Here is a 23,167-nt window from a genome sequence, read left to right on the forward strand (position 1 = left end):
TACATTGAAATTGAGAATAGAATGGAACTCTTCTTGTTCCAGTTGAAATGACCTTACCTGGGAGTTGTTCATATTAAAATCTCATCAAACAGATCTGAAATGGGGTTTGGGGTCCAGGCTGTGGTACAGGAAAAAAAAAAGGTGGCTCTCTATCTGGTAAAATGGAAAATTTGCATAGGGCTGCAAAACAAGGGCCTGGTAGCTGCTATTTTTGAGGAATGGGCATCACCACCTCTCCCCTGTACCATGTGCTGTGCATCTCTGTGTTAGAGACCTAAATACTACAGGTGTTCTGTGCAGCTTCACATTTCTAGTTAAAGGAAATCTAATTATCCCACACTGTTCAAATATGAAGACTCAGTATTAGGGCCACTTACATTTTATTTTTGTACTTTGAAGATGGTGAGCAAACAACAAAATGGTGGGGAGCCGTCTATAGGGCAAATCACAGTTGCTGCAGTACAAGCACTAGGTTTCTTCCCCTCATGCTGTAGACTTTCAATAAAAAATGAAGCACTTTAATAAGTAACTGGAAGCTTTACAGTTTACTAAGTTCCATGTGTGATCTTTTACAGGATCTTTTAGATAACTTTCCGTACCTATATGCAAAAAGAGCCAAGCCCAATGCTCCAACTCCCGAAAGAGCAAAAAGCACATACAGTGCTATTTCTGCTCTCTGTGATGTTAATTCTAATCCCAAGAAGAGCACACTGGCAGCTGGTCCTGGTGTGGTGTCTGTTGGTGGCACTGTCCATGGGAAAACAATGAGAAGGTGTTAGTACACAGCCTGGGTGAGCTCCTTCATGCATGTATGTATGTGCATGGCCACTTCCTGCCTCTACAGGGGGCTCAGTGCTGGGGCTCAGTGCTGTGGCCATGGCCATAATGGTGTGGATCAGTGACTGACAACAGTTCAAGCTCAGAGTAAAGGCATAGCTGGGGCCAAGAGTGCGGTTGTCAATACCCCAGGAGAGGTGAGTGTTCTTCAGCAGCCATGGTTATCCCCAAAAGCCCATGGTAGCAGTGTTTGCTGTTTGGTGCACACCTCTAGTTCAGAAAAAATGTAAATGACAAAAGAATTAGTATTTCCAAAGGCTTACCCAAAACACTGACTGACATAAAGTATTCAGAATTGTTTGGAAAATACGGTGTGGGGATACTGAATGTGTGTGGTTTGGAAAACATCTTGGGCAGTTTGATAAAGTGAAATGTGGGATAACTTGTGGAATGGAATAACTTGTTTTGCTGCATGTCTCAAGGAACACACAAAATTTTAGTCACTGTTTGGTTTGGCACATGAAAGTGCCATAATTCCATGTGAATGTCTTCAGTCACAACAAAACCAGTTATCAGTTAGTGCACCACTAGAGCTCTTAAAAAGAATACTGCAGAAGATGGTGGTGTTGTAAAGACTTTACATTATGGAAATCTTTTGGGATTGGAATCAGATGCACATACAAACCAGAAAAAGCACAATTTCCGCTGTGTCGCTTACCTTCAGGCTCCAGTTCCAGACAAGGATGTGGGCCAGCTGCTGGGTCTGGAAACCCATTGCAGTTTATGATCTGTGAGTAGTACCTGGCAGAGGCCTTGGGGCGCCGCGACAAGTCAGGGTCTGTGAAATTCACGTGGTAGAACCCAAACTTCTCATCAAAGCCCACTGCCCACTCGAAGTTGTCCATCAGTGTCCATGCGGTGTAGCCTCGTAAGTCAACACCATCAAGCACAATGGCTGTTACCAGGACCAGAAAGAAGAGACTGGTTGTGCAGCCGAGTGACTGGAGATGTCACCACTAGACCAGCAGTGACACAAAGATGGGTGCCAAGCACAGTGGGGTTATTACTGTTTTGGCACCATTGGTTTCGCTGTCTCCCCATTCCCCCCTCTTGTGTTGCTTCTTGGGTGATTTGAGATAGGTCAGCTGCCAAGTTATGGCTAACAAGCAACCAGGGTAGTTGCCAGTGCTGGAAACTGCTTTTGCCTGGTCCAAAAATCAAAGCTTGTGTCCAATAAACAAAAGCTTAGGAACAAAGGAAAAAAGCCATCAGCGTACAAGTATTGTTTTAAGTGCTTGTGTGGCCTCACTGCTAAACCACAGTAAATGACCCCATTCTGAATATCTGCCTGGCAGCACCCAGTATGTTAGAAAAGCCCCTCTCCAGTGTTATATGTATGATCAGTGCTGTAACTGAAAACTGTTTAAAACAAGTTGAACTTTTTGACATGGCAGTAGTCAAACTAGAAATCAAAATAGGTATTCCTCAAGTAATAGTAGCACCTTCTCTTGCCAGATGCAGCTATGCAACAAAGCTGCAGTTACCCTTCTGAACCCAGGGTTTGTTATTCCCTTAGACCACTTTTTCCCTGCAATGTCATGGCTATCCATGGGCAGTTGCTGCTAAACCCAAAGGCTCTCAGAAGCAGATAAGAGTAAACCTGTGTGAGGGGTAATAACAGTGCTGCTTCAGCTCTTCCCAACTTGTTTTATACACAACAGTCTTAAGGCAAGACATTTCTGCTCTCTAGAGATTTGGATGATCAGATTGAAATAATCATTTTCACCTTTCAGTGCTTCGTTAATGTAGCTCCGATAGTAACGTGATCGCCAAGTGTCATTGAAGTCTGAGGCTCCCCTTTCCGAGATCCCATTTTCAGTCACATAAATGGGAGGATTGTTGTACTCTTCCTTTATCCATCTCAGGAGCTTTCGGAAACCAAAGGGTGTCACCTTTAGCCAGAAGGAACCTGAGTTCAGCCAGCTGCGGTCTGTTACTGAAGCTACACCCCTGCAAGGAGGAATTGCTGATCAAGGGACCAGTCCCAAGTGCCTGCCACTGCGCCTGGCACATCTTTGCTGCAGGGCTGAGAAACAGAGCTCTGTAGAACACTGAACCAGAGGGGAGACTGTAGCAAGCTGGTTAGGCTGTGACAGCAGGTGAGGGTGGTGCTGGAGCTCCCAAGCCTCTAGACAACACTTTGATACTTTGCTTCACAACGGTATTCTGCTTAAACCAGCTATGGCTGAGGATGTGATGTTAGCTCCAGATCTTTGTAGTGTGTATAACGCAGTCTTTGAGCACACAAAATTGCTGTTTACAGCTACATACAGGAATGTAAAACTGAGCCCAGTGTCCTACTATGGGCTAAACCATAGCAGTGGAGACGCAGCAGCAAAGGGAAGGTATAATTATTTAATTTATTCTCTATGGAAAGGCTTCAGAAAACAGCCTATGTTGTCCCACCATTACCTCAATTCTCATAGGAAAAACTAGTGAGCTCCTGTTGTTTATCTTTGTAAGCTGGGGAAAGAAATTGTTACCTAAACAAATACCTTGACTTGTGTATATTTAACTATGAAGTGACTCAGCCATTTAGGCTTTGAACTTATATTTATGTGCTGTGGTTAGGGAACTAATGACTGCTTAACAGCAAATGGAGCAGTATCAATAACCCAGGATAATCAAACTGCAGACTGGGGGCAGGAGATACGATAAATATGGTTGACAGCTGATCCCAAACCACTGGGAGACTCACAAGTGCAGAGTCCTTCCTTTAGTAGATCCTCTAATGTTCTTTGTCCTGTTTTTAGCATTCATATTTATCATCAGGTCTGTAAAACAGGCTGGTGCCGGCCTTTTGTGAAAATAACAGTACCACATGTACCTCTCGTGGATGTTTTTGTTAGTATTGGTTAAAATACCTGTCTCACAGCACCATGCGCTAATAGTTTACACTATTCAGTTGGCCCAGGCTCCAGATGTGCATATCTTACCTGTCAGAGTCGTATGACAGAACACCAGCAGGATAGTTCATGTTGTATGTTAATACTGTAGTATAATGATTCAGGCCGAAGTAGTCATATGTGCCTTTAATTCTTTGCTTTTCACTTTCAGTAAATTCTGGAAGCCTGCAACAGAAAACAGAGAAAAGCATAAACCCCTCAAACTGTGTGTCTTCTCAGGATTTCCCCTTCCTTTGCTTCTACCCCTTCCCAGTGCTGTTGTCTAAATTCAGCTTTTGCTAGACTATGCAGCTCATGCTGCCTGCTCTGATGTTCTTCAGGGGCAGAACAGACCTTTCTCTGACCAGAAGAGAGACACCTGATAGCTAGAAGTCCTGCTCAAAGTCACACAAGAAGTTTGACCAACATCCTGCTTTATAAGACAAGAAACAATGTTTGCCCAGTAAGGACTGTGGAAATGGGAGGAAATCGTGATAATCATTTTCATTGTCACATGCTCACCTATGGAGTTTGTCACAAACCCCCGTGGAGACCCAGAGCTGCAGTGTTCACAAGTGACCAGTCTCAAGCCCACTATCCTGCAGAAGCACAACTGGCTCTGACAGAAGTAAGCATTAAACAGTGCCTGCTAGCAGCCAGCGACATCCAGGGGGTCCTGTCCCTGCTCAGGGGAGCTGTCATGAGCCCATCAAAACACTGTACTCCTGCTTGTGTATACTGAAGACACAGCCAGGCACCTCTGCTAACGTGCTTCCCAGCAGCAGGGGAACAGGTGTCTGCTACAAGAGGAGCTCTTCTCTGTGTGGCAGTAGTAGCACTTGGTAGGTTGTGGCAGAGGCTAATACACTGTTGTCTCATAAACTCTGGCTTCTGCACAGGAAAAAAAACTTGTGAGCTTTCTCTCTGAGATCCACACTGAACACACCTTGTGTAATGCTGGTATACCTGGTACCAGCACCACAAACAAAAGGCAAGGTACCATAATTCTTCTGGAATATTGAGATGCTTGGGCACGTTACCTCATAAATCAACACACATGACTTTGTTCTGTTATTAATGACAGCAACCACCAGAAAAGAAATAGCATGTCAAAGAAAGTGCCTAAGAATGCAAGTGGTTTAGGCATATACAAAAGCATAACTCAAATCTTGAAGAGACCTGCCTTTGCTGCAGAGCACATACCACAAAACAAGTGGTCATTCCCATTTGCACAAATGAGTGACCAGGAATAGCCCAGATCTAATGCACCCCATTAAGTTGCTGTTAATGTTAAGAGAAAAAAGTACTTTCCTTGTGTGTGCCTTGAAAGGGAGAGAAAAGAAAAAACATTCACACTGGAGCACTACTACCACAATAAAGTTAAGAATAATTCATGGGACTGCAAAATAAGAAACATAATTTGGAGGGACCAGTGAGTTCTCAGTGCTCAAATTCAGTACATATGTTAAGAAAAGTTAAAACACATTTACCCCAGTCATCACGTAAAGCACTGTGTCTAATGCAGAGCATTTCCTGAGCTGCCAACTTACCACCCCAGAGACAGGTTATGTTAGTGTCGTGGTTTAAGCCCAGCCGGTAACTCCGAACCACATAGACACTCATTTCACACCCCTCTTCTTCCTCCCCAAGCTCCCAGAGGACTGGGGAGGAGAATCTAAAGAATGTAACTCCCACAGGCTGAGATAAGAGCAGTCCAGTAACTAAAGTGTAACACAAACCACTACTGCTGCCACCAATAATAATAATGATAACGGAAATAACAAGGGAAGAGAATACAACCACTCACCACCTGCTGACCAATACCCAGCCTGACCTGAGCAGTGATCTAGCCCTTCTGGGTAACTGCCCTCAGCTTATATACTGGGTGTGACATGCTGTGGTATGGAATACCCCTTTGGCTAGTTTGGGTCAGGTGTCCTGTCTCTGCTTCCTCCTGGCTTCCCCTCCTCCCTGGCAGAGCATGAGACTCACAAAGTCCTTGGTCAGAGTAAACATTACTGAGCAGTAACTAAAAACATCGGTGTTATCAGGGCTGTTCCCAGGCTGAAAGTCAAAAACACAGCACTGCACCAGCTACTGAGAAGGAGAAAAATGACTGCTGCTGCTGAACCCAGGACAATTAGTAAATTTAGTTTGCAAGGGAGGTAAAGACAAGGATCAGGAAAAACGTACACTAGAGTTTTTCTGTGAGGATACAGTAAGTTAGTTACAGTAATACTGAAATAGAATCATTGAAATTCAACCCAACTACCAGTAACGCAGGTTTCAGTACAGCAGGTGAAAGAGAGGCAGGTGTGTGCCTGAGCTCTTACCGGGACTGGCTCAGACCCTGAGCCAGGCTGCGTTCCCGAATCCTCGTTTTCATCACTTCATTATAATCACCACTTTTGAAAATGGGATGAGCAAACCAACCTAAGAAAAACTAAGCCAGGAAACAAGGGAGAATGGTAAATTATGTATCAAAACAAGGGGTTTCTGTTTCATGTGCTGCTTTTGAATTTATAATGGACAGGCACATAGAGATACCCAGGGATGCCCATTTAATGGCCGTAAATTTAATGAGCTTTTGTCACTCCAGCCGTATTTTGTCTCATTTCCGTTGCAGCTTTACTGGCCACTAGAAGAGGATGATATATTGCAGTGATACCTTTGGCTCACCCTTTTCTTCCAGTGAGATGCTAACCTGGGTTCTGGGTATCTCCAGCACCCACAGATGGGGTGTCACCATGAACAAACCCAGGACAGCAGGAAGAGCTGTGACCAGGTGTCTCTGTACCTGCAAGAATCGTCTGGCAGCATTGATGTCTTCCTGGTTGTGTGGGTTCCTTGGTTCCGCCCAGTCAGAGTTGATGGTGATAGAGATTAAACCTCCCTGCTTTGCCCGGTAGGTCTCATTGTAGAGGTGCCAGACTTCTGCGTGGGCTTTTATTAAGTTGTGCCCCACCACGTAGGGAGCTCGCCCTGGTCGAATGGAAATGCCTGCAGACAGAGACAGCAAAGGCGGTGGAGCAGCAGTTCCCAGTGTTCTCATCGGCTGCTTCCCAGGCCAACACAATGCCCAGAACAGCCAGGACTGCCCACTAGTAAACAAGCAAGTGTGCAGCCTCTGGTGCCCTTGGGCCCAGCCCTGGGATGAAATCACTGCTTCAGTATAGACAGCTGAAGATGCTGCCAGTGTGGAGAGCAGACAGCTGTGTGTTCAGGCCAGCTCCTGTCCCTCCACATCCTTCTACCCTACAGGCAAGCTTGGATTTACTCCAGCCCTAACCCATCTCTACAGTCCCTGGGGCTGGTCTGAAAATAGGTCTGCTCCAGGCAGCAAGTGTAATCTGGATGTTGCAGAGGAGCACTGGATTAGAGGAGTGGAAAGAAGATGGGTCTAGGAGGTGACAGGCAAAGTGAAAGCAGGACCTCTTCACCACACCACAGCAGACCCATGTATCCTCCTACCACACCGTCTTTCTTGCTCTGCCTTTGCAAGTCCCTAGCATCTACTCTGCTGCAGCATGAAACAGCTGTGCCTACAGTGCTGTGAAGGCTCTGAAGTTATACCCAGTGGTCTTACCTGGGGCAGCTGTTCCAACGCCATAACCAAAATACGCAGTGTTGTAGGGTTCATTGAGGGTTATCCAAAATTTCACTTTATCTCCCAGTCTTTGGAAAAGGAGCTCAGCATATTCCTTAAACCTCTGAACTATGGTATCATTCTCCCACCCCCCAACGTTTTGCAGCGCCTGTGGGAGGTCCCAATGGTAGATAGTTACCTGAAGTGAAAGACAGCAAGAGAAAGGACTCAACCAGTCACTCTTACTTTCTGAAATAAGCACAGCCAAGCTAGCCTCATATGAACATAAATAAACCATGCTTTGATCTGCAGCTACCTGCTCCTAATGGCGTTTGAGTTTGCAGTGATCACTTGTGTGCTCAAATAAAATACCTTCTTGCCAGTGTTTCAGTTTCCTGAGGATGTGGGGAAATCATTTGAACTCTAAGACTGCCTGATGGTGAAGGTGAAGCCTTTACCAAAACCCACCACAACCTTGTGATCACAAGAATGTGTCAGTGAAGAACTGCTGTGCCTGCACCAAGTCTCTGATGAAATACAATCCAATAGAACACCTCTGTGGTCCGGTACATCCATTGCACCGGTCTAGAGCACTGCCATGAAGGCACAGGTTTGCTAAGGCATTATCTGAGGGATGGATGGAAACACATGCACATGCTCTGAGCATCAGACTTGGGTTCTGCCATCTTTTAGTTACTTGAAAGTTCCATTTTGAGTTACCTGAGGCATGATGTTAGCTGCCAGAAGAGCATCAATAAGCCTTTCATAGTAGTTCAGTCCCATTTCATTGATGTATCTGGTGGTCCCATCTGGGAGAACGCGGGACCAGGAGATTGAAAAGCGGTAGTGAGACACCTTGAGGCTTTTCAGCATTTCCACATCCTCCTCAATTTTGTGGTAGCTGTCACAAGCTACATCTCCAGTGTGACCATTGCTGATTTTCAAGGGAGTGTGAGAAAACTGATCCCAAATACTTAGTCCTTTCCCATCTTCTCTCCACCCTCCCTCAACCTGTAGTTGAAGATAGGGGAATACTATCAGTAAACTCCAAATATAGGTCTTGGCCCAGCAAAGAATTCAGCCTGCTAGTCTTTGCAGCATTACACAATATCTTGACTTATCAGCTAGACTAAAAATAGCAATGATTTTGCTGTATCAAACTAGTAAGACCTCTTGGGCCCCAAGGCAAGACATATTAGCAAAGCACAGTGTCACAGACCAGGCATTGTTTCTGTTCACCTGCTGCTTCATGTTGGCTGACTCTTCTGAATTCCATGCTCCTGTCTCAATTCCTGTGGTATAATTATGCCCTATAAACATCTCCAAGTTCCTCCCTTTTACAGCAGTTGCTACACTAACCCTCAATTACAGTAAAACGTCACATTAAAAAAGCTGTAGCTGTCTCATACAAAATGAATTAACTGTCCACAGACACTTTAAAAATCCATTTCCTAACCTGATATGCTGAAGTTGCTACACTCCACCAAAAGTTATTTGGAAACTCTCCATATAAAAATTCATCTTCTTTTGGCATTGGGATACCATTATTGCGGATGATTTCTGCATAGTACACAGCAGAGCGCTTTGGGGTTCTTGGCCTGTTGGGATTGTCAAAGTCCACCTGGTGCAATCCAAATCTGGTATCATAACCATTCAGCCATTCAAAGTCATCCATAAAAGACCAAGCATTATATCCTCTCAGATTAACATTATCCAAATTGTAAGCTGAAAGATCAGAAAGAAATGGAAAATCATACATTAAACAAACTCCATAGAATTCACATGCAAGCACATCCATCTTCTAGCTTCATAAAGCTGGCATTTATCAACTAAGATCATTAAGAGACTCTTCATAGTTGGAGGATACAAAGTACAAATGGCCATGCAAAGGAGATCAGAAAAAGAAACACTATGTTTATATCATGTTCAGAATATTTGAAAGCTGACATCAACCACTTTTTAAAACTACTCTTCAGAGGAATGAAGTAAGCAGCAATCTAGAGAGGTGATGACATATGCAACACCAACAGAACAATAGCAAACACAGGTACCTTTTAAAGTTTCATCAATGTACGTTTTGTAGTAAAATATCCTGGTATTGTCATCAACATCTGATGTGCTCTTTACCCCCACCCCGTTCTCAATTATATATATTGGGGGATTTTCATATTCTTCTTTGATCCAGTTCAGTAGCCTCCTCAGCCCCCAAGCCACAGCCCGCTGGTCAGAAATAGCGGAGGAAGGCCAGGAGCTGTCAACACTTGTTGAGACTTCCTGATCATACTCATAAGAGAAGGGCCTCAGCTGGGTCACTGCATGGGTTACAATTTTGGAGGTGTAGGTATTGAAGCAGAACACATCTGCCGTGCCCCTGATATATTCACGCTCTTCTGCTGTGAAAACTGGTAGGCGAGATGATGGCAGGTTCTGGAGCTCACTCCTGTTCCCAACTTTCCACTTCATGACCTCGGGGTAGTCCCCATTTTTGAAAACTGGGTGTGTAAACCACCCCACCAGGAACTGCAGGTGCCTGTCTGCAGCTTCTATGTCCCTAGGGTCGCTTGGTGTCTTCGGCTCAACCCACTCAATGTTGGGACACAAAGTAATGACCCCTCCCTGACTTGCTCTGTATTTGTCATCATATGTGTGGTAAACCCTGGCGTGAGCTTTCAGTAAGATGTGGGCAACCCTGTAGGGAGCACTGCCAGGGTCTTTGATGTTGGGTGGAAATGTCCCAAGGCCATAGCCAACCCATGCAATGACTTGGGGTTCATTAAGCGTAATCCAGAACTTCACCCTGTCCCCAAAGGTCTGGAAACAGAAGTCTGCAAAACTATCAAACAGGTCAATCAGTGTGCTGTTCTCCCAGCCACCAATGTCCTGGAGAGCTTGTGGAAGGTCCCAGTGGTAGAGAGTGACGATTGGCGCAATGTTGTTTGCAACCAGTCCATCAATAAGACGGTTATAGTAGTCAACTCCATGCCTATTTATTGAGTTGTTCCTTCCGCTGGGGAAAATTCGAGACCAGGACAGGGAGAAACGATAGTTCTTTACCCCTAAGGCTCTCAGCAGGTAGATATCTTCTTCCACCTTGTTGTAGCTATCACAGGCTATGTCTCCAGTGTCATTATTCTTGATATTCCCTGGGATATGGGTGAAATTATCCCAAATGCTGGGTCCTTTGCCATCAGCATCCCAACCTCCCTCTATCTGGTAGGCAGAAGAAGACACACCCCATGAAAAGTCCTCTGGGAATGTCCCATAAAAGTATGTGTCCCTTTCAAAGTCCACTTGAGATGAAAACTTCTGCCAGACAACTTTTGCCTTGGAGGGAACTTCTGATGCTGGTAAATTTGGCAACTTGGATGGCACAGGTAGGTCAGACACTGCCGGTGTAGTAAATCTGTCCAAGACTTCTGGTGGGAAACCATTTTTTTCAATAATCCTGGAATAGAAATAAGCAGATGCCTTGGGAGTCCTTGGTCTGTTGCTATCTTCAAAATTCACATGATGCAGCCCAAATTTTAGGCTGTACCCCACTGGGCCTTCAAAGCCATCGATGAGGGATCGAGCCATATATGACCGAACATCAACGCCATCTAGTTTTACCGCTGTCACAGGAACAGTTAAAGACACTGTTATGCATCTTCTGAACACAGCACAGCACAACATAAGCACCACAACTGAGGGTAACTGTTAAACCAAACATCTATGAATGGTCTTTTAGGCAAAAATCCCCACCTGAAAATCTAACCTGAAATGGTACAGGATGCTGCCAGTTAGATCTGCTTAATCAGTAAAGACAGTCCTGACCTATGAGATCTCTACAGGTGAGATCCTGCCTGCTGGCAAATCATCTTCAGGGAAGCTGAAGTATAAACGCTGTTCTCGCAGAGGGACTGATTTTAGTTCCAGGCTACATCAACCCACATATATGAAAAACCTGCTCCCATATCTAACAGAATAGAGTTCCATATCTGGACACCAGATAGGCTGAAGTATATGAGGTCACACTACATACAAAATAGGCAACTGACCTCATATCACTGCACAAATAGTGATGTTTTAAAATTAACCACCATGGAAGGGTTAGAATAACTAGGTGCCATTTAAAAAAATGTATGTATATTATATTTCTCCATACCTTTCAGAGCCTCATTGATGTACTGGTGGAAATAATCCACTCGCAGAGTGTCATTAATAAGATCCCCTGAGTCTTTTGTCGGCATACCATTTCCTGCTATGTAAATTGGGATCTTTGACCCTGTATATTCCTGGGACACAAACTTCAGCAGCCTTCTTAATCCCCAAGGGACCACATGGATCCAAGAAGAGGCGGTCTGTGGCCAAGAAGGATCCACATGCAAGGAGAAGTTCCCAATATTCTTGTAGTCTGGTGTGCAGGTCCCATTAGTCACAGCACTGACCAGGTGGGAAGTGTAATGGGAAAGACCAAAAAAATCTGCAGTCCCTTTCACCCAGAACTTCTCCTCCTCTGTAAACGAAGGCAGCTGTGCAACTGCTGTGGAGCACTGCTGGTTTACTTCCTGGATCTGAGACTTCAGGATATCTGGGTAATCACCATTAACAAATATAGGGTGAGCAAACCAGCCTAGCATGAACTGCAGGTACCTCTCAGATGCCCTCACATCCTCAGAGTTGTTTGGAGTCTTCGGTTCAGCCCAATCTGAATTCAGCACCAGCCCCACCTTCCCCAGCTGCTGAGAACGGTATTTGTCATTGTACAAGTGCCAGACCTTTGCATGAGCCTTGAGAATTGTGTGAGCCACCTGGGGAAAGAACACAGAGGAATATGTGTAACACTGCTTTGCACAAGAACTCTTAAGCATTCAGATTATTGCCACATAATGTTATCTCCATTCAAAAGAAAAAGCCTTGACAAAACAACCATAGCCAGAGAGTGCAGTGGATTTGGAATAAACAGAAGAATCTGGCTATCCATCAACACCGGCTTTCCCAATAGAAAAAATAATGCCATCTAGCATCCATCTAGCATAACTAATCAAATTTTTGCAAGCATCATAAATCCAACAAGCAAATAGTTGTCTCAAAGGCCACATTAGGCTTAAAGTACAGAAGGAGGAAAGTACAGAGTTAGAGGAAAACAACACAACAATGGCAGCTGCAGTATCCCAGTTATTCCTGTGTTCCTACCTTGAAAGATGCTACTCCTGGGTCAGTGATTCCTGGAGGATGCTCTCCGGTGCCATAGCCAGCATAGCTGATAACCCAAGGCTCATGGAAAGTAATCCAGAACTTGACCCGATCCCCAAAAGTGGAAAAGCAGAAGTCTGCATAGTTTACAAAAGTATCTATGATACTGTCATTCTGCCAGCCACCAAGAACCTGAAGAGCTTGTGGGAGGTCCCAGTGGAAGAGAGTCACCATGGGCTCAATGTTAGAGTCCAGCAACCTGTTAATTAATTCACTGTAATAATCAACGCCCTTGGAGTTGATGGTCTGATTGGTACCATCAGGAAAAATTCTAGGCCAGGATACAGAAAACTTGTACATTTGGGGATGAAGACCCCTAAGTAGATAAACATCATAACTGGTTTTATAGTAGCTGTCACATGCCACATCTGCTGTTTGGTTCATGTAGACGTGACCTGTGTGCCCAAACTGATCCCAGATGCTCTCTCCTTTCCCATTCTCTGCCCAGGCTCCTTCAATGTTAAAGGCACCTGTGGATGTGCCCCAGAGGAAACCACTTGGGAAAACATCTTGCAGAAAAGAATCCCTCTCCAATTCAGACTGCTTAGCAAACATTTCCCAAACTGTTTGATAGGAGGAGCGAGGGGCAAGAACAGCATCGGGGTTCTCCTGTAGAGTATTTGTTTTGCTGCAAACAAAATGAAAAGAAGTTATAACCTCCAGGGTGGATACTAGTGCCACAGAACTTCCAAACACAGAGGATAAAAGAATTGTTTGCTTCCCATTCAGCTCATATTACAAACATTTACATTTACATTTAGCTCATTTACAAACAAGAGGAATTAGAGATTTGTGCACATCTACGGGGTATGATATAATAGTCATTGCAGAAACTGGTGGGATGGCTCCTATGACTGGAGTGTTGGAATGGAAGGTTACAGGCTTTTTAGAAAAGACAGGCCTCGCAGGCGGGGAGGGGGAGTTGCCCTTTATGTTAGGGATAGGCTGGAGAGTATGGAACTCTGTCTGGGGACAGGTGAGCAGTCAACAGAGAGCTTGTGGGTCAGGGTTAAAGGGGGAACAGCGATGGAAGACATTACAGTGGGGATCTGTTACAGACGGCCTGATCAAGAGGAATCTGCGGATGAAGCACTCTATAGGCAGACAGGAAAAGCCTCACACTCACAGGCCCTCGTTCTCATGGGTGACTTCAACCACCCTGACATCTGTTGGAATGACGGTACTGCCCGGCACAAGCAATCCAGGAGGTTCCTCGGTTGTGTAGAAGACAACTTCCTTCTGCAAGTAATAGAGGAACCGACAAGGAGGGGGGCCACGCTTGACCTCGTGCTCACCAACAGGGAAGGGCTGGTTGGAAATGTGGCACTCCAGGGCAGCCTTGGAGGCAGCGATCATGATATGGTTGAACTTGAGATCCTCAAGACAGTGAGAAGAGCGTGCAGCAAGCTCACTGCCCTGGACTGCAAGAGAGCAGACTTTGGCCTCTTCAGGAACCTTAGTAAGGTTCCATGGGATATAGCCCTAGAGGGCACAGGGGCCCAAGACTCTTGGTTGGTCTTCAAGGATCACCTGCTACAAGCGCAGGAGTGTTGTATCCCAACTAGAAGGAAGTGCAGCAGGAGGGTCAGGAGACCTCCTTGGATGGATAAGGAGCTGTTGAGGAAAATTCAAATGAAAAAAGAGTCTTATAGAAAGTGGAAGCAAGGACAGGAGGCCTGGGAAGAGTACAGGGATGTTGTCTGGGAAGCTAGGGACCAGGTTAGGAAAGCTAAGGCCCAGTTAGAATTAAACTTGGCTAGGGATATTAAGAATAACAGGAAGGGATTCTGCAAGTACATAGCAAATAAAAAACAGACTAGGGACAACATAGGCCCCCTCAGGAAGCTCTCAGGAGAACTAGCTACACAGGATTTGGAGAAGGCTGAGGTTCTGAATGACTTCTTTGCCTCGGTCTTCACTGCAAATGCTCTGACCGCACCACCCAAGTCTTGGAAGGCAGACGCAGGGACTGTGAGAATGAAGACCTTGGGCCCACTGTAGGAGAGGAACTGGTTCAAGACCACCTTAAAAATCTGAATGTGCACAAGTCCATGGGAGCTGATGAAATCCATCCGTGGGTCCTGAAGGAGCTGGTGAATGAAGTTGCTAAGCCGCTGGCCATCATATTTGAAAAATCATGGCAGTCAGGTGAAGTTCCTGATGACTGGAAAAAGGGAAATATAACCCCCATTTTCAAGAAGGGGAAAACGGATGACCCGGGGAATTACAGACCAGTCAGTCTCACCTCTGTGCCTGGCAACATCTTGGAGCAGATTCTCCTGGAAGGCATGCTAAGGCACATGAAAAACAACAAGGTGCTTGGTGACAGCCAGCATGGCTTCACTAAGGGGAAATCCTGCCTGACCAATTTGGTGGCCTTCTATGATGGGGCTACAGAACTGATGGACAGCAGTAGAGCAGTTGATGTCATCTACCTGGACTTGTGTAAAGCGTTCGACACTGTCCCACACAACATCCTTGTCTCTAAATTGGAGAGACATCAGTTTGATAGATGGACCACTCGGTGGATAAAGAACTGGCTGGATGGCCGCACACAAAGAGTTGTGGTCAGTGGCCCAGTGTCCAGCTGGAGACCAGTAATGAGTGGTGTCCCTCAGGGATCGGTGTTGGGACCGGTCTTGTTTAACATCTTCGTCGCTGACATGGACAGTGGGATTGAGTGCGCCCTCAGCAAGTTTGCCGATGACACCAAGCTGTGTGGTTCAATTGATACCCTGGAGGGAAGGAATGCCATCCAGAGGGACCTTGACACACTTGTGAATTGGGCTGATGCCAACCTCATGATAATCTGAACTTTAAGGAAGAGAATTATTAACACTGGGTGATAAGTAAATCCCATGTCACATATGACAGATTTCAAATCAGATGTGTGACGCTTGTCCCTGCCCATGGCAGGGGAGTTGGAACTAGATGATCTTAAGGTTCTTTCCAACCCTAAGTATTCTATGATTCTATGATTCTATGTAAGCTGCTTAGGGTATAGTCTCTTTCTCATCTGGTCAGTACAACCTACTGCCATACAGCTGGCAGATGAAGGTGGAGTGCAAATTGCTAACTGCAGAGCAGCTCAAGGGCTATACGTCCAATGCATTTCCTTGCAGGCAGTTTCTCATAATTCACTACAGCTAGGGCAAAGATGCAAACAAAACCCCCACAATGTGTAGCAACTTCACAAGCTACAACAGATCTCACAAGTTTCCACGGGAAAAGTTAAAATTAATCCATCCTGTTTCTTATCTAATCCTTAATGTTTCCTTGCACAATGACACCTCCCACATTTCTGTAGGCCTAGCTGGCTTGTCCCCTAGAAAAGCCATTGTTGTATTTATTTATTTACTTAATTTTAACTATTTTCCTCTTGAAAAGAGCAGAAAGCTTGGAGAAGTACTTTTTATCTATTGGCTTGAAGGTGCAATTTGGGTGGCAAAGGATGAGAGTGGAAGAGGATTACATTGCTTGCAGCAGCAAGAGACTGGGCTCAGGAAAAAGACATTTCTTTCCACTCCTTTCAGGAACTAGCAGCAGACACCAAGCTGTGTGGTTCGGTTGATACACTGGAGGGAAGGAATGCCATCCAGAGGCACCTTGACACGCTTGTGAGGTAGGCTGATGCCAACCTCATGAAGCTTAACCATGCCAAATGCAAGGTCCTACACCTGGGTCAGAGCAATCCCAGACACGCTACAGGCTGGGCAGAGAAGAGATTCAGAGCAGCCCTGCAGAAAAGGACTTGGGGGTGTTGGTCCATGAGAAACTCAACATGAGCCGGCTTCAATGTGCGCTCGCAGCCCAGAAAGCCAACCGTATCCTGGACTGCATCAAAAGGAGTGTGACCAGCAGGTCAAAGGAGGTGATCCTTCTCCTCTCCTCTGCTCTCTTGAGACCTCACTTGGAGCATTGTGTACAGTTCCGGTATCCTCAACATAAAAAGGACATGGAACTGTTGGAACAAGTCCAGAGGAGGGCCACGAGGTTGATCTGGCGGTTGGAGCAGCTCCTGTCTGAAGACAGGCTGAGAAAGTTGGGGCTGTTCAGCCTGGAGAAGAGAAGGCTGCGTGGAGACCTCAGCAGCCTTCCAGTATCTGAAGGGGGCCTATAAGGATGCTGGGGAGGGACTCTTCATTAGGGACTGTAGTGATAGGACAAGGGGTAACAGGTTAAAACTTAAACAGGGGAAGCTTAGATTGGATATAAGGAGAAAGTTCTTTACTGTGAGGGTGGTGAGGCGCTGGAAGGGGTTGCCCAAGGAAGTTGTGAATGCTCCATCCCTGGCAGTGTTCAAGGCCAGGTTGGACAGAGCCTTGGGTCACAGGGATTAGTGTGAGGTGTCCCTGCTCATGGCAGGGAGGCTGGAACTTGATCTTAATGTCCTTTCCAACCCTAACTCTTCTATGATTCTATAATTCTATGACTTCACCACTAGAATTGTGTTGTGTCTGCCTGCACACACATTTCTAGAGGAGACCATCTGATTTAAGGGACAAAAGTTGTACCTTAAAAGATGAGATGAGAAGTTCAAGAATTCAGTCACATCATACCCAATCATATGTGTCTTTTCTTTATTAATAGCTGAAAAAAAAAAGGTAAATGATGGACTTAGTCACAATATAGATGCCATGGACTGCATGACACTACTTGCACATACAGTTACACCTTTAGAAACAACATGTTTTTCATAACTAGTACTTTTCTCAGAACAAACATGTTGAGTTTCTATTAGATATTTACAATTTCATGTTAAAAAATATCAAGTCCCACTGCTAACCTAGCACTGCAAAGTCCACCACTAAACCCTGTCCCTAAACCATGATCTACATGTCATCTAAATACCTCCAGGGATGGTGACTCCACCACTTCCCTGGGCAGCCTATTCCAACACCTTGACAACCCTTTCAGGGAAGAATTTTTTCCTAATGTCCAGTATAAACTTCTGAGGCTGATGAAAATAATTTAGAGCTTTGGGGGAGAAAGATTCCAGCTTCTGGCTCTATACCCACTATCCACCCTTAATTTTCTGAAAAGGCAATGAAAGAAACCAGAGTTATTTCATGTAATAGCAGTGTTCTGGGTTGAACAATTTTTAGTTTCCTCTATAATTTGCCACGAAGGGCTTAGTTAAAAACCTCTCCTCCTCCTCAAAATACATCACTCACCTGTGACAATGGCAGCTACTGGTATGAAAGGATTCTCTTCCACGGAACCACAATCAAGGAGCTTCAGACTAAAAACCAAGATGTCTGTGTCCTTCCAGACATTCTGCAAAACCAGAAGTCAGAGACATGTCTGAAAATTTGTTACTTTCAACACAGAATAGGAAATACTTAGAAAACTGACAATTGGTCATACAGTTCTTTGAAGTTAAATTAATAAATCAAGACAGTAAGCATTAACTACCACCTACTATTTTTCTCTGGTTCAAAAATGCCCAATGCAAATCAAAGCAAACCCCCAAAACCCACTGTGTTTGACCTGTCATTGAAAAGGCACAAGGATCAACGTCCTTTTCTGGGAGCTTACTTAGTAAGAATCTGTTGCCATAAATGGCCCACTCCAGGTTTTTGAGTAACCACAGCATGCCAGGACCCTAAAGAGAATGAGTCACATGGGTAGCTCCTCATTCTGCTGCACAGCTGCTGGATTACTCTGGTCTTAATGATTAAGAATGCAGCTCATCCATTAAACTACCAGAGATTTAATATTAGGTACTAGCCTATAACTGACATTGTTGCTGTAATCCTTTCACAAACTCATCTTCATGAGCATTTCTAGCACTGCCTTTACTGAGTTGGGAGTTGTGAAGTTTGGTGGGACTACTGCAGAAGGCTAGCATACAGTAGTGTCTAAGAGCATAGGTATTAGCAGCTTGTAAAACACGATGTGAGAGAGGTTTTTCAGACCTGGACAAAACGATGATGCCATTCTAGTTGTTAATGCATCAGTAATGAGTACTGACCAAGATGATCTTTTTCAGCACTCTTGAACTCCCGTTTTTAAGTCAGAATAACAACAGAGAAGCAAGGAAATACTATGAAGCTGTTCCCTAGTTTAGCTGTTGTCTGACCTCTTGCAGCAAATTGGAACTGTTTAGACATGCATCAAGAAACATGAAATCCCCCTTATATTTATGGTCACCTGCTGCTATAATTTAACACCGTGCAAAATGTTACCTGGAATTCATTCAATTTCTTGTAGAAATCTGTTTTGTTTCCACAACCATACTGAAGGCTGAGAGACAGAAAATCTACTGAATCCTGGAAACAAGAAAAGGAAAACAATAATCCTAAAATAAAATATATTTTTTTTGCAGGTATTAGATTAAAAGCATATAAAATTGCGAAATGTCTGATAAAGCTATGTTGCTGAAGAACACATACAGCTATAGGGGAGCTCTGGACAATATGACGAGTACAAACTGGATACTGTATGGGAAGATGTATTCTGTATCTCTCTTTCTAAACAAAGTAAAATTTAAACAGTAAAGTGAAATTTTGAGAGCATTTTATGAATTTAATATTAATATTTTAGGGTTTTTTTTAATTAGTAAGAGTGTCTATGATTAATCAGACAGAGAAACCTTTGCAAGTATGTGATTCAGATAGGCCTTATCAATGATCCTTTGGGGAAAGTCCACTGCAGAAATGTTTAACCATTCCAAACTATAAGCATTATCCCACTAGCAGTCATCAAGTTCAAGGGAATAGATTGTGCCAGCTGATGAAGTTGGAAAATAAAAACCTGATAAGCTTTCAGTTTATTTTTCAGTCCAAGGTTTTCTTCTTGTTTAGTCAGCCCACCTAATACCCCTTTCCCTCTCCCTACAAACCACATCTTGCTGGTATCCTTGCAATGGCATGCCTACAACATTGCTTACCATATTACTAAATTTTGAAGGATTGTGAATAAAAGCAAAAATCCTGTGCTGTCATTTGTTCACTTTATCATACATCAACATCCTCCAGGTGAAGATAACTACAAGCAATGAGTTTGGTCTTTACAGAAAAGATGTCACAATCTTTGTAGAGATTATGTTCTCCTCATGCCATCCCCATGCAGCTAGATCACTTTTAGCACAGCTCAGTCTGTGTTTTAACATAATAAAGCAGATTTTTAAAATAGCAGTTATTTCAAATAATGTATTTATTCCTTTGGTGGTGTTTTAAGTAGACTTGCAAAGAAAATTACAGTGGCTACACTTTTTGCAAACACCTTGTCATTTAAGCATGGATACTGCTAAAACTGCCAATAATGAGAGCAAATATGTCTCCATATATCTTAATCAGTGCTTACTAGCCAAGAAAGGATGCTGAAGTCATTTTTAAAATCTGTGAACTAATCAAATAAGTAAAATTTAACAAATTGGTCAGTTGGTCAACTTGCTAAAATTTTAATTCACCACAGGTCACTTGATCCCATACATAAAAAAAAACAGGTTGAATCATATCAAATTCATAAAATTCTGGAAATAATTCCTACTGAGGTATTACCTGAAGAGAAACTGAAAGCAATTCTGATGAAGCGCTATCCAAGGCATGACCCATTCCTAAGGCAATGGACAGCTTTCCATCTTGAAAAAGAAAGAGGCAGTCCCTTAGTAGGATGATAAGGGGAAATAAAAAACTTCAGTTCATTCAGTTATTTTAAAAACAGTTGGAAATGTTTAAAGATGTGGAACATCAGACAGTGCCATAGGTGGCTGATTTCAGATACCCACCATGATTCTAAAGGAGATTTGAAGAAGGTAGGAGTTCAAAGGCAGAGTTCAAGGAGTTTTATCACTAGCTCTTACAATGACTGCTCATCTGAGCACTGTTGGCTGCAGGAAGGTGGATCTGAATACAGCTCTCCAGTGGGTGCTCTTCCACTCCATGCATAATTATAAGGAATACCTTTTATTTTCACGCCTTTGAGGTGGTTCTACAGTGGCTATTTTTTATATCCATTGTGCTGGATGCTGGGAACCTGGGGGGACGTGTTGTCGGAGCAAAGCTGGACAACTTCTTAGGGCTATCACCAGGTAGTGTGAGCTGTACTGCAAAGTACTCCTGACAAGTGCAAGAACTAAAAATAAATTAATTTATTTTAAATGATGACTCTGCGAGCTCTACTGGTTATCTGCGTGGGACAGAAAAACTCCAGCCCAGAAGGAAGCACTCCTCAGAGGACAGCAGGTTGGAATATCCCACGCATCCACAGGAGAGGTGAAATTCTCTTGCTCTGTGTAACACAGGTACAGTTAAGATTTAATTACTTTAAAACCCCAGTGTCTGCAATGAGGAAAGTCAAACAGAGGACATTGCAGATTTCCTCACACTACTGCTATCTCACAGGAGACTTCTTGTGCCTTGCTTCTTCATGGTTTGAGGTACATTTAGGAATTTTTTAGTCTTTCCTCTGTGGGTCAGGAAGAAATACACAAAAATACTTTCTTATCTACAAAACAGATAGATTATTATGACTTTGTCATTGTACATGCACACACAAAAAAAAATAGAGTAAGGCTGGTTTTGAGTAATTTTAAAGTAATTTGCAACTGATTGGTAGAGGTAATTGTCATTTTAAGCAACAAAGTAAATACTGTGTTTCATGTTGCTTTGTTTAAGTTTTTAAATCAACTTTTTAAAGTTAAATAAAATAACTTCCCTTTGATTAAATGAGAAACATGATTTTAAACCATGATCAGTTTTGTTTAAGTGGATTTTATCAATAAATTTGCAAAGATTTCCATGTTTTGGGAGGAAGGCTGATAGTTGAATTTGACCTGACTCTTCAGTTAGATCTTGACCTCTAAAGCTGTATTCCTTTGGAACACATCATGTGTTAATGAAAAAGCCTGCATCCATCACACATAAGAGATTATAGCACAGCTGCTGACGGACAGCATGATCTTCCTCTCTTAGCTGAAATGGTAGCAATTGCAATCCCAGTTTTCAATGACATGGAAATAACTAATAAGGTTTTAAAAATGAGATGAGTGTGCAGGGATCAAAGGTTCTTCGTAAGTCTCAGTCCCACATTTATTATTCAACACATTTGTTGTTATATGAACAGTTAATCAGTTGTATCTGCTGCTCTTTAAATTAAGAGCACATGGACAACTGTGAAAAACTGAGAAAAAGCATATAGACGTATTATAACGTGTGGGTTTGAAGTACTGGTTTCTGCTGCTCAAATTAACTGGAGGCTATTTAAAACTTCCCTGATGCTTAAAAGATTAACTATAAATATGCACACATACACATATATATTGTCCCCAACTACTTTGGCAATAATATCCAGTAAAATGCAATTACCAGTAAATTATAAACCAATTATCAACATAAGGGATTTGAAGGACTCTGTTATTCAAGGATCTCTGTGTAATTCTGAAACCATTGATAGCATATTCACACAAAGATTGGATGTAGCAGTTGCCATTTAATCGCATCACAAAATATTTGTGAAAAGGTTGCATAGAAACAATCCCTCTCCCCATTCTCCTTACCTGCTGGTGCATATTTCTCATGGTAGATGGTGTAAGCTCTTTGATGAGCTGCAGCTAGGGCCCAGGCTCCGTACTGGGGGTCATCATAAGGCAGGCTTTTAAGGACATCTGGCAGGTTGCTGAAGGTGAGCCACACATCAACCAGGTCTCCAAAAACACGGAAGCTGAACTCAGCATATTCCACAAACAGGTCAGCAAAAGCATTGGCTTTCTGACCCATGGCCTGTGCAGCCACAGCATCAGGGACATGCTGGTGATGCAGAACTACCACTCCCCTGAGCTCTGCAGCAACCAGGGTCTCAAGCAGCTTCTGGTAGCACTGCACTTGAGCTTCATCCGGCTTCCTGGCATCCCCCTTGGGAAGAATGTGTGCCCATGAGAGGAAGACTTTGTAGTGTGTCACCCCGATCTCACAAAGGTGGGAGAAGTACTGCAGCAGCTCAGAAGCCACAAGATCTTGCTGGCAAAGGTAACCATGGGCTTCAGCCACAGCAGGGCCCTGATCTTTCTTGGATAGGACTTGGTCCTGAAAATACAATCTATTTGCAAACTCACTGGGTAGAGGTCCTGCAATGGCGATAAAACCCTGAGCAAATTTCCCATCTATCCCAAGGCTGAGAGAGACCAACAGAAAGAAGAAGCAGACTGTTTTATACATCAGCTCCATTTCTGCAACTGCTTCAGAAACTTAGCCCACACTACTTATATTACAGTACAAGTAATATTTAACTGAAATTATCTATTTCACTGATAAATGTTCCCAGAATTAGCTGACACTAAATATGGTTAACAAATGGTAACAGATCAGGACCTTTAATCAACAGATGCACAGATGGATGAATACAAAAAACACTGCCAAACAATGAGTTAGAACAAGGTCATGTGGAAACATTTTCTGAAATGTTCAGGTTCCCCTTTAAAATTGACATCAATTGACATGTGCTGATACTGCCTCCATTTTAGGGGAAGATAAAATTAATAGAGAATGCTTTTCATCACAGCTCAGAGAGTGCAGGATCACAAGATGCAGGTTGTGCTCTAATTCTTGGGTGCATAAAGGAAATCTGACACGTGGTAGCTCTCCCACTTCGAAAAGTGGGTACTACATGAATTCAGGCAGCA

At 43.7% G+C, this 23,167-nt stretch overlaps 1 protein-coding gene across 1 annotated transcript; it reads right to left on the reverse strand.

Annotated features, from left to right (window-relative positions):
- Window positions 1-363: 363 nt before the first annotated feature.
- LCT (lactase) lies at window positions 364-22,712 on the reverse strand. The gene is made up of 17 exons (XM_061354353.1): window positions 22,046-22,712; window positions 20,049-20,128; window positions 18,732-18,815; window positions 17,718-17,820; window positions 17,058-17,133; window positions 12,484-13,171; window positions 11,453-12,098; window positions 9,360-10,919; window positions 8,765-9,033; window positions 8,029-8,319; window positions 7,309-7,507; window positions 6,520-6,722; window positions 6,056-6,165; window positions 3,774-3,908; window positions 2,564-2,787; window positions 1,496-1,732; window positions 364-747 (listed from the first exon to the last, which is right to left on the reverse strand). Exons 1-17 carry the CDS (start codon window positions 22,710-22,712, stop codon window positions 539-541), a joined length of 5,781 nt encoding a protein of 1,926 aa, XP_061210337.1. The 3' UTR covers window positions 364-538.
- Between the last annotated feature and the right edge of the window lie 455 nt (window positions 22,713-23,167).

The sequence above is a fragment of the Neopsephotus bourkii genome, unplaced genomic scaffold (genome assembly GCF_033783945.1).
Source record: "Neopsephotus bourkii isolate Nb327-2 ecotype Australia unplaced genomic scaffold, CSIRO-AGI_Nbou_v1 NB_730, whole genome shotgun sequence".
Taxonomy (NCBI): domain Eukaryota; kingdom Metazoa; phylum Chordata; class Aves; order Psittaciformes; family Psittacidae; genus Neopsephotus; species Neopsephotus bourkii.

Coding starts and splice junctions, on each gene's coding strand:
- LCT (XM_061354353.1), bottom strand. CDS start 22,712: ATGGAGCTGATGTATAAAACAGTCTGCTTCTTCTTTCTGTTGGTCTCT. Junction 18,816..20,048: donor TGCTTTCAGTTTCTCTTCAG/GTAATACCTCAG, acceptor TCTTGTTTCCAG/GATTCAGTAGATTTTCTGTC. Junction 748..1,495: donor TCTGGAACTGGAGCCTGAAG/GTAAGCGACACA, acceptor TCCCATGGACAG/TGCCACCAACAGACACCACA.